The sequence below is a fragment of the Cavia porcellus genome, unplaced genomic scaffold (assembly GCF_034190915.1).
Source record: "Cavia porcellus strain 051 isolate PalLab524CR breed Dunkin Hartley unplaced genomic scaffold, mCavPor4.1 scaffold_3, whole genome shotgun sequence".
Classification (NCBI taxonomy): domain Eukaryota; kingdom Metazoa; phylum Chordata; class Mammalia; order Rodentia; family Caviidae; genus Cavia; species Cavia porcellus.
Genome location: NW_026947486.1, coordinates 92,151,045 through 92,163,734, shown reverse-complemented (window position 1 = coordinate 92,163,734; position 12,690 = coordinate 92,151,045). Strand labels below are relative to the sequence as shown.

Below are 12,690 nucleotides of genomic sequence, written 5' to 3'. Positions count from 1 at the left end.
GTTCGCTCCCCTCCCCCTTTCCCTCTCGCCGCCTGGAGGGCGGGGGCGGGGCTGGGGCGCGGGCGGGCGCGGCACGGGGTGGAGGGGTACCCGTTATCCCGCGGCCCGGGAGCCCCTTGACAGCCCCGGGCCCCTCTACCTTCCCGGAACTGGGGTAGCAGGGTGGGGGATGGGGCCGTGCAGGAAAAAGCCTCCGCCTCTCCCTCTCCTCCAGCTTGCTGCTCTCCTTGCTTCCCGTCGGCCTCTGCCTGGGAAATCAGGGCCCTTCAGTCCCACACACTGGCTAAACGGGCTTTGGCCGGGGCTGGTTACTGTAATGTGAATATCGCGGTGCTCTAGGGATGGAGGATGATACCGAGGACATTTATTTCTTTGATTGGCAGTGTTGATCTTTTGGGTTGCAGAAAAAGAAATCTCCCTTGTTCGTTTGATCCCCGCCTACTGAGGCGGAGGTGTCACCTCGAGAAAAGGAGCTCTTCTCGTCGTACCCCACACTCTCAACCCTATACCAAGGAACCCTGCAGGTTGGCTAAGGAAAATTACCAATCCGTGCACTCTCACCTCTTGCCTCGTCCCCGACGGTATAATGTTTCTGTCCAGGCCCGTCCAAATGGTCCTGCAATCTGGCCTCAAACCTTCCAGTCTTCCACCTCTCTCTCCTAGTGGGCGCTGCTTCTGGATGCACACAGACTTTTAAAAAAATAATTTAAAAATTAAACCCAAGGTCCCCAGGATAAGCAGCTACCAAGTTACCTTAGCCGACCTCACACCTATTAGAGTCAAAACCAGAAAATATGTAGAACTCCATAAGACATGTATATATAGACCTAGACAGACAAAAAAATTATGAAACACTTTAATAATTAAGACTAAATAATAGGATGAGGCATAAGGAGTTTTGATGTATAATAAAACTAAAACGAATTGTTCAGAGGTGGCTCCTCACTTTCATTTACAAATAGACGTGTCCTCATTTGAAAAACGGTGAATAATGAAAATTATGCCTTAACGATCTCAAGTGGCTTTGTCTGAATAATTATGATACTATAAGATCAAATGCAAACCTTTGGAGGGAAATTTTGCCTTGAATTAGAGTACTTTAAAATTCATCAGTTGCTTAAGTAACGTATTCAACCATTACAAGGTTGACTGTAGGGAAAGACATTGTAGGGCTAAGAGAAAACAAAACCGGAAAAACAAGAAACCCGAGGAAAACAAGCATTTCAAGATCTATTTATAATGGGTCACTAAGACTATCCATAATGGAAGCTGGGTGAAATATCAAACAGCAGTATAAACCAAATGTCGGTTAGTTTAGAAATGTGTCTAGGGGTTGTTTGCTTCCTAGACTGGGGAAATGTTAAGTGCTGAACTCTTGTATGGAAGTAGAAGTTGAATTTCCAGATCGTAAAAAACGTTTTGAATTGTGAAAACACTGGAGATCAATTAAAAGTTTTTATAATAATCACTGAGTTGATAACAGTATAGTCCCTAACTCGTAGGTTCACTAGAAGCTATCTTGATGGTACTTTATTTGTCCATTCAGGATAGGGAAATGAGGTAGTACATGGCAGGAGCTTCCTGTATAACTAAAGTGTACTGCTTTAGTTACTACATCTTTTTATTTTTAACTTTACTTAGCATTTTAAAACATTCTATAGTGCCTTGACTCCTTAAAAGACATACTAGAAGTGCAGATTAACCTTTCCCTCATGACTGTTAGTTCTTGGACACTGACAGTGACCCAAAGGCAGTCGAGATCCCGCAGATTGCTTCCATTCATTAACTGCTTTTCAGATTGAGTTCCACGTTGATTTTTAATAATGTTTTCTTTTCTTAATTGTCAGGCTTTTAGTTTCCACTTTTTAAGCACTTCATCTACTTTTATAAGAATTTGTTAATTTATGATACAGAACATAGATGTAGCAAAACCATAAAATCATTTAAATTAACTCTAAAATACAAAAAATACCAATGATGCTGGACACCCCCCCCCCCAATAAGGGATGCTATTGCTGTAGAACACACATTTTAGTCCTGGACTTCTACCATCCTTTCTTGCTGCCCATGGTATGTCTTCTTCTAGTGGTCTTTGCCATGTCATTTGCTGGGCTGTTATTTGGGGGTATAGAAAGCCAGATTATCAAAGCAGCTGGAGTTGTATATCGAACAAAAGCAGATAGATTTCTAAATGAGAGTATGTTTGTATTGAAAAAGGTTGATAAGAATTAGTGAATTGATTTGTGATACTGTACTATTGAAAGGTACTTTTCCTTATTTTAGTTCTTGAACTTAATTTCAGTGACAGATAACCTAATGCTGTAGAAACTGGGAGATAGTATTTTGGTAATGAAAACTTTAAGAAAAAGGTCATGGTCTTTAAGACAAAGCCTTTTGATGACCTTGTGCTACATTCTCATTACATCTACACTGCCAGATGATAAAATCCACAAGGACTTCACCCTACTCACTTTTTATCTTATCTTAAATGAGAAATTTTATTTTGAAAACTTACACATGTACACATGTACAAAGGACAATGTTTAGTGTTTTACAATTTGTTGTGGAAGATAGTGCCAGTTAAGTGCTTATCCATACCATTTAGTAGCACTACTCAAGATTAGGGATTTTACTTAGCATCTAATTAAATTTTTAGGAAATTCTACCCCAAGGTGAGCAAAGGAAATAATGAATAAAATAAAATGTTTTTCTAAGATTAAAGCTTGTATTTTCTGTGTGCGAAGCTTACTTCTCACTCTGTAGGATATATACTTGTGGAGAAGAGGTGGTGTAATTGTACACTGTTTTGCAATTATAAAATCAGACTTCATAAAGCCTTCTAAAGAATGAAAAAGATGTAGATTTTGATAACAAATTTTTCTTGTGGCTTTGGAAATAAAATAAGATGCGTAATACAAATGACAGTTGTAAAGTATGGGTTTGAGGAAATCTTTGGCAGTTTTCTCGTCCCATTCACTCAGGATTACATTTAAAACATCTTACTTAGATGATCTATCCACGTAATATTCTATAAGTCAAGATGATTGTTGTCTGATCAGTACTCCAAAAAGTAGGACTCTGAGCAGGGCTAAATTCTATAATCTTGCTTTGGATTTCCTCAAAATGAAAACCTTAGTAAACATTCATTATCTATTGGAGTCCTTTTTTTCTTATATTCAGGGTCACATTCTGCTGTTGATTTTTGATGTAGGTTTTCAGAAGCATATTGACAAATGCCATGATATCACTGACATAGCTTCTTCAATTTTTATTAAAAATTGTGTTTTGATTTCTATGAAGTCTGTGTTAAAAATGAAACATTCTTGGCATTACTCCCAATGAGTAGATTTTTGTTTTTATTATTTTACTTATAGATGAAGCTTATTCTACATATGTATGTGTATTTACAAGTGTAAGCCTGTCTTTTCCAAGGATAAGATGTGTAAGGTAACACTCCACCACTAAGGTTATTTCAGTCTTGTTAAGTTACTGATTGATAGCATTCACTAAGTTACAACTTTTAAAATATCAATGGTTAATAGTTAATACCGCTAATAAAATGACTTCTATGAAATATTCATGTAATGTAAATAGTTTAAAATAGCTTTCTTTCTAGTTAGATAAAATTAACATAAACGAGCAATTTGAAACTGTGCTAAACTATTTTAAATATATATGATCACATTGCATTGCATAAAAATTTAAATATTCTAATTACAGTATAAAATAATTCAAAAAAATCATCTTTTCAGGATGAGAAATCAGTGTTTTCTTTTGAAAGTCTGGCTTGTTTCCATTACGTGAAGCGTTTCTGAGAATGTTTAGATTCCTTGACTTCTTTGGTTTGTGGTTGACAATATTAGCTTATTCCAGATTTTTAAATCTCTTATTTTATGATTATATATTTTCTTATGCTTTAAATATAAAAATGAGCAGAAAAGCTCCATAATTTACCTTTGATTTTTATTCTTATTAATGTCATTTCTCTGGCTTTTCAGATTTTTGTTTAGACCTCAGGTGCACAGAATTGGATTAATCATAAGCCCTGCTACATAATATGCCCTCATCATTGGGCCATGCATGGCCCACACTGATTTATTAGGTTATTTAATTACTTTCCACTTTCTTCAAGTGAGAATGTTAACCAATTTAAAGACCTTGCTTTGCAATTTGATGATATGTATTTCCTTTGAAATTCTAGAAAAACTTTTCTCCGTTTCAACTCAAACTTGCTACTAAAGCTTCTAAATCTGAAAAGGAAATGGACCCAGAATATGAAGAGAAAATGGTAAATATATACTCTTGGGTAGGATAGCAATTGCTGTAGTTAATTTTTGTAAAAAGAGATGTGAAAAATAAAAATATATGTGTACTTATAATGCATAAAGAATCATATTCTAGATTAAAAAGTAACACATTAATCTATCACAATAAATTCTGTTGAATAAAATAATTTCATTTTCAGAAGAGGAAATAAAGGATGGAAAATCCTACTGGAATAGTTGTGACTAGAGCCACATCTCACTTTTGCTCAGTGTCTTTTACTCCATAATAAGGTGTTTTATGATAGAAATGTTTTATCTGCTGAGTGTTAAAAATATCAGTGGCAATACCAGTGTGGCTTTGTAACCTGAGAGAAATGTAGTAACAATGTCAGGTTGATATATCTTTTTCCTTCCTTTAGATGTGTGAATGAACACTATACATTAATAAAACATATAATATTGACAATATACTTTTTTTGAGGAAGGATATTTGTCCAGTGCCTGAAAATATTACATCTTTAAGCGGGATAATTGTAGCTATACCCACAGACTGCCTTGCTAGTCATTTAATTGTTTAATTTTTGTCACTAAGAAGTTAACAGATAGTTCAATTTGATTATTTCCCCAGGGGGTTGTTTTTGCAATAATGTTATAAAAAGAAGTAGAAACAAAGCACGTTTTTGAATTGTTGATAGCTTTTTGTAAGACTCCGTTCCTTAATGTTTAAGGTCACATTTAATGAGACAGTTAATGTTTTAACAACTCTCAAAACAACATTCCAGTGAGAATAAAATAAAGTGGAAAGCTTTTGGCCTCCTTCCAGCTAGTGGTCTGAATATGTTTTCCTAGCTCTTATATTTATGCTAATGAACTCTTTGGTAAGTTTCTGGTGTTATTGATTATGTGTCTTTCATTAGCTGCAGTATTTTTACCCTGTAGTCAGAAAGTGACTTAGAATAAAAAGTTATCTTCATTCTTTTTTTTTTTTGGGAATGCTGTATATTTGTTTGATTTTTTAAGATGATTTTTTGTGAGTCAATGTTTATTGTGTTTATATGGTACAAATTATATGACCTCATAATTTATCGAGAATTAGAATTTACATAAACTCTTAATATTTAATATGTAACTGCTTTACATATATATATATATATATGTATATATATATTTTCACTTGGTCCTATTTGTTTTGGGGAAAAACTTTTTATACTGCTCAAAGAAAATATAAGTTTTGAGATCATTGTACTAGAAGAGGAAATTTTTATGTTATTATACCTTGACAATGAAAATATTTCAAGAGATGACACTGTACTCTTGGATTTCAATTATTTGTAGATGTACTCTTTAAGAGTTTATTTTATGATATATATATATATATATCATAGTTAATAATCTGTATTTGTGTGTAAGAGATATATGCTTGATGCCTAATTTTCTTACTGTTTAGGAGAAAGAAAATCATGTTTTAGAAAGAGGAATTGTTTTCCAATTTTGGCACTTTATGAAGGCTGCTTCTTTTTGGGGAGTGGGTGCTGGAGACTGAAGTCAGGACCTCAGCACATCTTCTACTACTGAACTAACACCGTCAGTTCCAAGAAGGGTACTGTTTGGAGCATTTACTAGGTCTGTTAGATTGTTTGAATTCAAATGATCAAATTATTTGAATTCAAACCCTGCTACCTAGCTGTGTAAGCTTGGGCAAGTTCCTTACCATCTCTGTGCCTCATTTATTATCTGTAAAACAGGGATGACACTAATAATTATCTATAGGTTTCTTAATTGAGTTCACTAGGTTAGGATATTTAAGGTTTTTAGAACATTGTATAATGTAAGTGCAGTATATATTTTCATTAATTTTGAATGAATAAACTATTTTTACTTTGTTTTGTTTTGTAAATTAGAAAGCAGATCGAGCAAAGAGATTTGAATTTTTGCTGAAGCAGACGGAACTTTTTGCACATTTCATTCAACCTTCAGCACAGAAATCGCCAACATTTCCTCTGAATATGAAATTCAGACGTCCGCGAGCAAAGAAAGATGAAAAACAGAGTTTAATTTCTGCTGGAGAGTATGTTGGCATCCTTCTTTCTACCTTTATCTTTCTTTTTCTGTTGCCTTCCTTCTGTTCCTCCTTCCTCTCTCTTCCTGTTATTTAGTTTAACTTTATATAAAAAATAAAGTTAATGCCAAAGTAAATGTGTTTGAAAGTTAACAGTATTTTTCCTTCACATAAATTAGCGGTAAAAATGTAGATTGGGTCTGTCACATCCCAAGCTCAATCCCAGATAACTCATCCTGTCTCCATGACATATTCTAGTGATGCACAGGGGCTTTATTGACAGTGAAGCATTTGGGGTTAATATGAATCTGTTTCTTTTTTCAATTCAGCTATCGCCACCGGCGTACAGAACAAGAAGAAGATGAAGAGCTACTGTCAGAGAGTCGGAAAACTTCAAGTGTGTGCGTTAGATTTGAAGTGTCACCTTCTTGTAAGTGCTTTGTCACATTGGTGATTTATTTTCCATTGGTTGTAGAAGAATTTTACCTGAGTATATTAATGAAAGCAGAAGACATCCTTGGTTTTTTTTTTTTTTTCTTCAGATGTAAAAGGAGGAGCCCTGAGAGATTATCAGATTCGAGGATTGAACTGGTTGATCTCCTTATATGAAAATGGAGTCAATGGTATTTTGGCTGATGAAATGGTAAGGAGCTGGTAGCTCAAATAGGCTGCGGTTATTGGTACTCTTTAATATAAGTTTGGAAAGCCTGAGTTCAACCTTCATGCCTGGAAGCATTATTTAGTTATTAGAATGACAAAGAACTTTGTATAAGTCTACAACTATTTTAATGATCTCTAGAACATAGATTTTTTCAGGGCACAAGTTTTTTACTGAGTTTTTTTTTTTAAATGGTGCCAAAAAACCTCCTTGTGCTTTTGGTTTTGGTTACACTTTGGCTTCCAGGAGGCACAGCCAAATTGAATGCCCAAATAGTGCCTTTCTTCTTTCCTTTGTTTTCCTTGGTGCTTCTTTGTTTCTATTTTACTATTAATTTATGTTCAATCTTGTCATTGTAGGCTATGTCAAACATGTTTCTATTGTAGGCTATCTGTCATCCTTTTGGAAATGAGGTAGGGGATATAAACCAAACAACAAATGAATAAATGAATGAGTGAATGCATACGTGAATGAAAGAATGAATACAAGTATCTAGATTTGTGACCAATCAAGCAGTAAGTATATTAGATGTAATGAGGAACAGTAAAGAGCAGTTTGAGGTTTGATAGAGTACAGTTCCAGATGGTGGTCTTACAAATTAGCTAATGAATCAGGAACATGTAAGTAAAATCACCAAAGAGGAAAATGTAGGCCCACATAAGATGCTAATTAAGCAGATGAGAAGACATCAATTTGTAGTTTTGTTTTTTTTTTGTTTTTTTGGAACAGGGTCTTGCTATACAGTTCAGGCTGGCCTTGAGCTCACTTTGTAGCTCAGGCTGGTTTTGAACTCAAGACAATCCTCCTGCCTCAGCCTCCCAAGTGTTGGGATTGCAGGTGTGAACCATCATGCCTGCCTATCAATTTGAACTTTAAAGCCAAATTAATAAAATGGGATTTAAGAGATGGTAGAGAAAATTCTAGATCTGTTTAACCAATCAAATACCATATTTAAAGCCTCTGGAGCCATATTCATAAACATTATTGTCCAGAAGGGCCATGTGGCAATTTGTGCCTTATATTGTCTGGTGGTCATTCCCATAGCACTCATCCTTAACTGGGAGGCTGGTGGTGTGTGGCAGAGGGTCCTTTAAATCAAGGGTCTTTAGTCCAGTTTGGGAACTGTAGTCAGCTCAGTGAGGGAAGAATTTGGTTAATTTTTCAACAAAAGGACTAGGATTATTTGACCCAAACCCCTCTTGGTTACAACCTGTCTTCAAATGAAAGCATTTAAAGATCTTTACAGATCTGGTTGACACCAGTTTATATTTTACTTAGTGAAAAAAAAGACACTTTAGGAGTCTGGAAAATATGGGAAAAAATAAAGAAATTTAAAATGAAATTATAATCTTGCCACCTGGAGATGTGAATAGTTGAAATTTTGACATCTTAATTTTCAGTCTTTTGGAGGTATTTATTTTGCATATTTGAGATTATATTGTGTGGATTATTTATTTTCATTTCTTCACATTCATATGTATTTTCCATGTAATTAAAATATTTTATGAACATAATTTTTATTGCATAATCCTAGAAAGACACCATAGTTTTATTATATTCTTCTTTTCCTGCTGCTCATTTGGTTTACTTGATTTATCATATAAATAGTGTTACTTATGAGAATCTTGTAATTTAGTTTTTTATACCTCTCAGATTGTTTCCATAGCATTCTTGGAAGTGGAATTACTTTGTTACAGTGTGTAAACATTTTAAAATTTTGATTCATAGCACCTCATAAAAACTCATCTCTTTAAGTGATGTGTTAGATGAATCTTATAAAAATAGCTTAGTTTTATAAAGGGAAATGAATACTTTGTTTAGAGAAAAAGCCAAAAGCTATTTTATTATTTATTTCCTAATTTATTGTTGTGGTACTAGGAATCCTTATTCTGGCCTAGGCAAGTGCTCTACTATTGGACTACACTTCCAAGCCCAAAAGATATTTTGAAAGGCCAAATTAAAGGCTCAATTCCTTTCTCATTGGTTAGGTGACAATTTCACAAGTGTTCAGTGAATTATTTTTAAAAGTCCACTGGACTATATGATCTTTAATGTCCTTTCTGGCTAAGATACTCTGTTCTTTTGTGGCTTAGAGAGTAAGATGTAAGTGCAGAATCCTAAGCCCTTTGAGATGCACAGTCTGAATATTTAATGCTTGAGCGATAGTACTATTGGGAATAATAAAAAAGATCTGTATCTAAAAATCTGGCAAAGGAAATCGGTCTTTGTGAAACATACATGCATGCGTGTACACACACACTGCCTAGTTTTATAACTACTAGAGAAATTACAATTAGTTTATTATTTTGTTTGCTCCTCAAAAAGCAAAAATATACTAGACAGAAATTTGCTTTGTTACTTAACCTTCTGAGTGTATTTTTTTGGTTTAAGTACTGAATTGAACGTTTTTTTTGCTTACAAAAGTCTTTTTTACTTTGCGTTGGTGCAAAACATAATTTCAAATATGAGATAGTTAGCAAATACCTTTTAATGCTGTTATTAATATATCATTTCATTAAAGAAAGTACGTTTATGGGTTTTTTTCCCCTTTTGTGATGATAATGCAGGGTCTTGGCAAGACTTTGCAGACAATTGCTTTGCTTGGTTACCTGAAGCATTACCGAAGTATTCCTGGACCTCATATGGTTTTAGTTCCAAAGTCTACTTTACACAACTGGATGAATGAATTTAAACGATGGGTTCCATCTCTCCGTGTTATTTGTTTTGTTGGAGACAAAGATGCGAGAGTAAGTAAAAAAGAAGTTTGAAAAGGTAGTGAAGACTAACATCATTTCTGGAGTAGTTACACTTTATTGCTGTTGTAAACACTTAAATTGACTCCTACTACCAATAAATAATGCTTCAGTTGTGCTTACTCAAAGCTAGGCTCAGGTGTAAATGCTTTGCGTATATTCATTTAATTACAACAAAATTCTATGCTATAGATACGTTACCTATTACTAACAGATTATTCATTTGCATGTACTTTTTAATTAAATTGATAAGCATTTTTTAAGAAGCATCAATAGATTTTATTAGACAGTTAAAGTACACACTCAGAGAAAGTAGAATGTGGGTAAGAAACAAATGTACTGTGATTTGGGGTTGGGGATATATGTACTTTTGGAGGTATCCTTAACGTGGGTGATCTAAGATTGTGTAAAAGCTTTCTTTCAATCCTTTGAGTCTATTTCTTCATCTTTTGTTTTGTGTTGTTTTGGTGGTACTGGGCATTGAACCCAAGGCTTTCACACTGAACTACATCATCAACCCTTTTTTATTTTTATTTTATTGAGAAAGGGTCTCACTGAATTGCTAAATTGCCTGAACTGGATTTGAATTTTGTAAATCCTTTTGCCTCAGCCTCCCAGAGTGATGGGTTGTACACTTGCACCGCCATGCCCAGTGTGTTACGTTGCTGCCTTTACTTTATCAACTAGTTAATTTAAGGACTTTTAGTATCTTTAAGGGATTGTGTGTGGTGAGCTTAGAAGAACAAGTGAGCCTAGGGAGTATAGATGTGGATAACCTTGGGGAACTTTCTGGCTTGATGTTGCAGTTTTGTTTCTTTCAGATGATAGTATTCACTGCAGGGAGTTGGTACATGTGCATAACACAACTTAATTCTTTTTGTGTCCCTTTCCCTTCCCCCATCTCCTTCCCATTTGGAATTTTTAATTGTACTCTTGAGTGACTTTTTATTTAAAAATATTTTATTGATTTATCAGTGATTGTAAATGTGTGCTGTTTTGAAGCCAGAAATGTGTTAATTTGAATGACTTATTTTTTTTCTATTTAAATTTTGACTTTGAACTTGGTATGCACGCACACACAAGTGGAAGTTTTCCTATATGTATAGAGAGCCTTGTATGTTGTATCTATATATTCTTAGTATTAGAACCTTGGATTTTTGGGGGGAGGTGTTTAGTCATTATCAATGCAGTGAGCTAAGATTACTTTAGAATTATCGAATTAATTTAAGAACCATAAATTATGTAAAAATACAAAAGTGGATAAAAAGCTTAGGTATGTTATTAAATTTTGTCTTTATTTTGCCTCCAGAGAACATAGTCTTCAAGTAAAGATTGTTCTATTTTACATATGTAGATAGATTTTTCAAAGGATATTCTTTTTTTTTGTCTTTTTCGTTTTTATCGGTACCGGGGATCGAACTCATGACTACCTGCTTGCAAGGCAGGTGCTTATGCCGCTGAGCTAAATCCCCAGCCCCACAAAGGATATTCTTAAAAAGAATGGTAGTATAATAAATTATAATCCTATTATCATTTTGCTTGGAGAAAAGTTACTTAAATATATTTAAATTTAACTTTAAAACATTAAAATGCTGGGTTTATAAATTTAGAATTGCCAGCTTCATTTTTCCTTGTACCTAATATTCACTCCTTTAACGTAATACCATTATGTATTAAAATGTATTTCTAAAATACTGATATTTTATGAAAATCCTTTGTGTTTTCTTTTTGAGGCAGAGTCTCACTGTGTTACCTAGGCTGCCCTCAAACTCCTGGCAGTCCTCCTGCCTCAACTTTCTAAGTCCTGGGATTATAGGCATGTGCCATCACGCCCAGTTTGAAAATTATTTCTTGAAGATCATAATCAAAAGAGAACTGTCTAGGCTTATGCTTTCAGAACGCTTCAGTTAACATGTAAATTAGCAGTTTTCAAGTATGTTATATGGAGACCAAGGCTTCATGAAGTACCTCTGAAATTTTAAAGGAAGAATATTTAATTTGTGATTACCCTGGTTCTGTCTCATAGAAGGTTAATATTCTGGTGGTTTGAAAAATTCTTTAACCTTGAAAACTTGTCTATGAAGTCAGCGTTTTTTAAATCATTTTTTTTTCTTTTGAAAGTTTACAACAGAACAAGTCAGAGTAAAGCCAACTAAGATCGTACAGTGATATTGGTACAGAACTTCACAGCAGGTTACCGGGATAACAGTAATAGGTATCACAGTATATTTTGGTATCCTTATAATAGTTCTTCTTTCAATCACATATATCAACATGAGATGAAATATAGAACACTATAGAACTTATCAAAACAGAATATTGAATAGAGCAGTTCCATTAATCAGAAAAGAGCAAAACAGTAATTAAAATATTTGCCTTCAAAGAAATGGCAGAAGGAAGTCCCCCTTATTTGCTATGTCATCCTCCCAGGAGATGCTCAGATATATGGTTCCCATTTGCTAACGGGCGGGGGGCGGGGGGAAGGAGGATAGTGAAAGTGGGATATTTGACTCTAGGCCATGTAGCAGTAGGTTCACTATTGCTAAGCAGGGAGGCAGGATGGTCATTTGTTATCACAGCATCCTCAGTTCCAACATAGTGTGGATCTCAGGAGACACTGCTGGTTCTCCCCCTGGAAGGACTGCGGTCTGCCACCCTGCCTCCGCTTACCAGGGAGGGCGTGTTTTTTTGTTTTTGAGACTTGGCCTTTTATATGGTTCATATTGTCCTTGTACTCACTATGTTGTATAGGCTGATCTCAAACACACAATGGTCATCCTGCCCTAGCCTCCCCAATGCTAGGATCAAAGAAATGTGCCACCACACCTGGCCTGCTTGGTCTCTCTCTTTTTTTTAAATGTCATAACAACGTCAAAAATAAAGTTTTGTTACTTACATACATTGACTATATATATTTCATGTATAGCCCAACACAATTCCTCTTAACTCAGTGTG

The 12,690-nt window shown here is 34.8% G+C and overlaps 1 protein-coding gene across 8 annotated transcripts in view; it reads left to right on the top strand.

Annotated features, from left to right (window-relative positions):
* Smarca1 (SWI/SNF related, matrix associated, actin dependent regulator of chromatin, subfamily a, member 1) overlaps positions 1 to 12,690 on the top strand; it is a 77,165-nt gene that overhangs the window by 472 nt on the left and 64,003 nt on the right. For 7 of the 8 annotated variants that reach the window (XM_063246391.1, XM_063246393.1, XM_063246386.1 and 4 more), the window contains exons 2-6: positions 4,202 to 4,288; positions 6,167 to 6,333; positions 6,654 to 6,754; positions 6,867 to 6,967; positions 9,550 to 9,729. In XM_063246391.1, coding sequence (XP_063102461.1) covers positions 4,202 to 4,288; positions 6,167 to 6,333; positions 6,654 to 6,754; positions 6,867 to 6,967; positions 9,550 to 9,729 — 636 coding nt within the window. The remainder of the gene's footprint in view (positions 1 to 4,201; positions 4,289 to 6,166; positions 6,334 to 6,653; positions 6,755 to 6,866; positions 6,968 to 9,549; positions 9,730 to 12,690) is intronic. The other variant, XM_063246392.1, reaches the window with a different exon arrangement.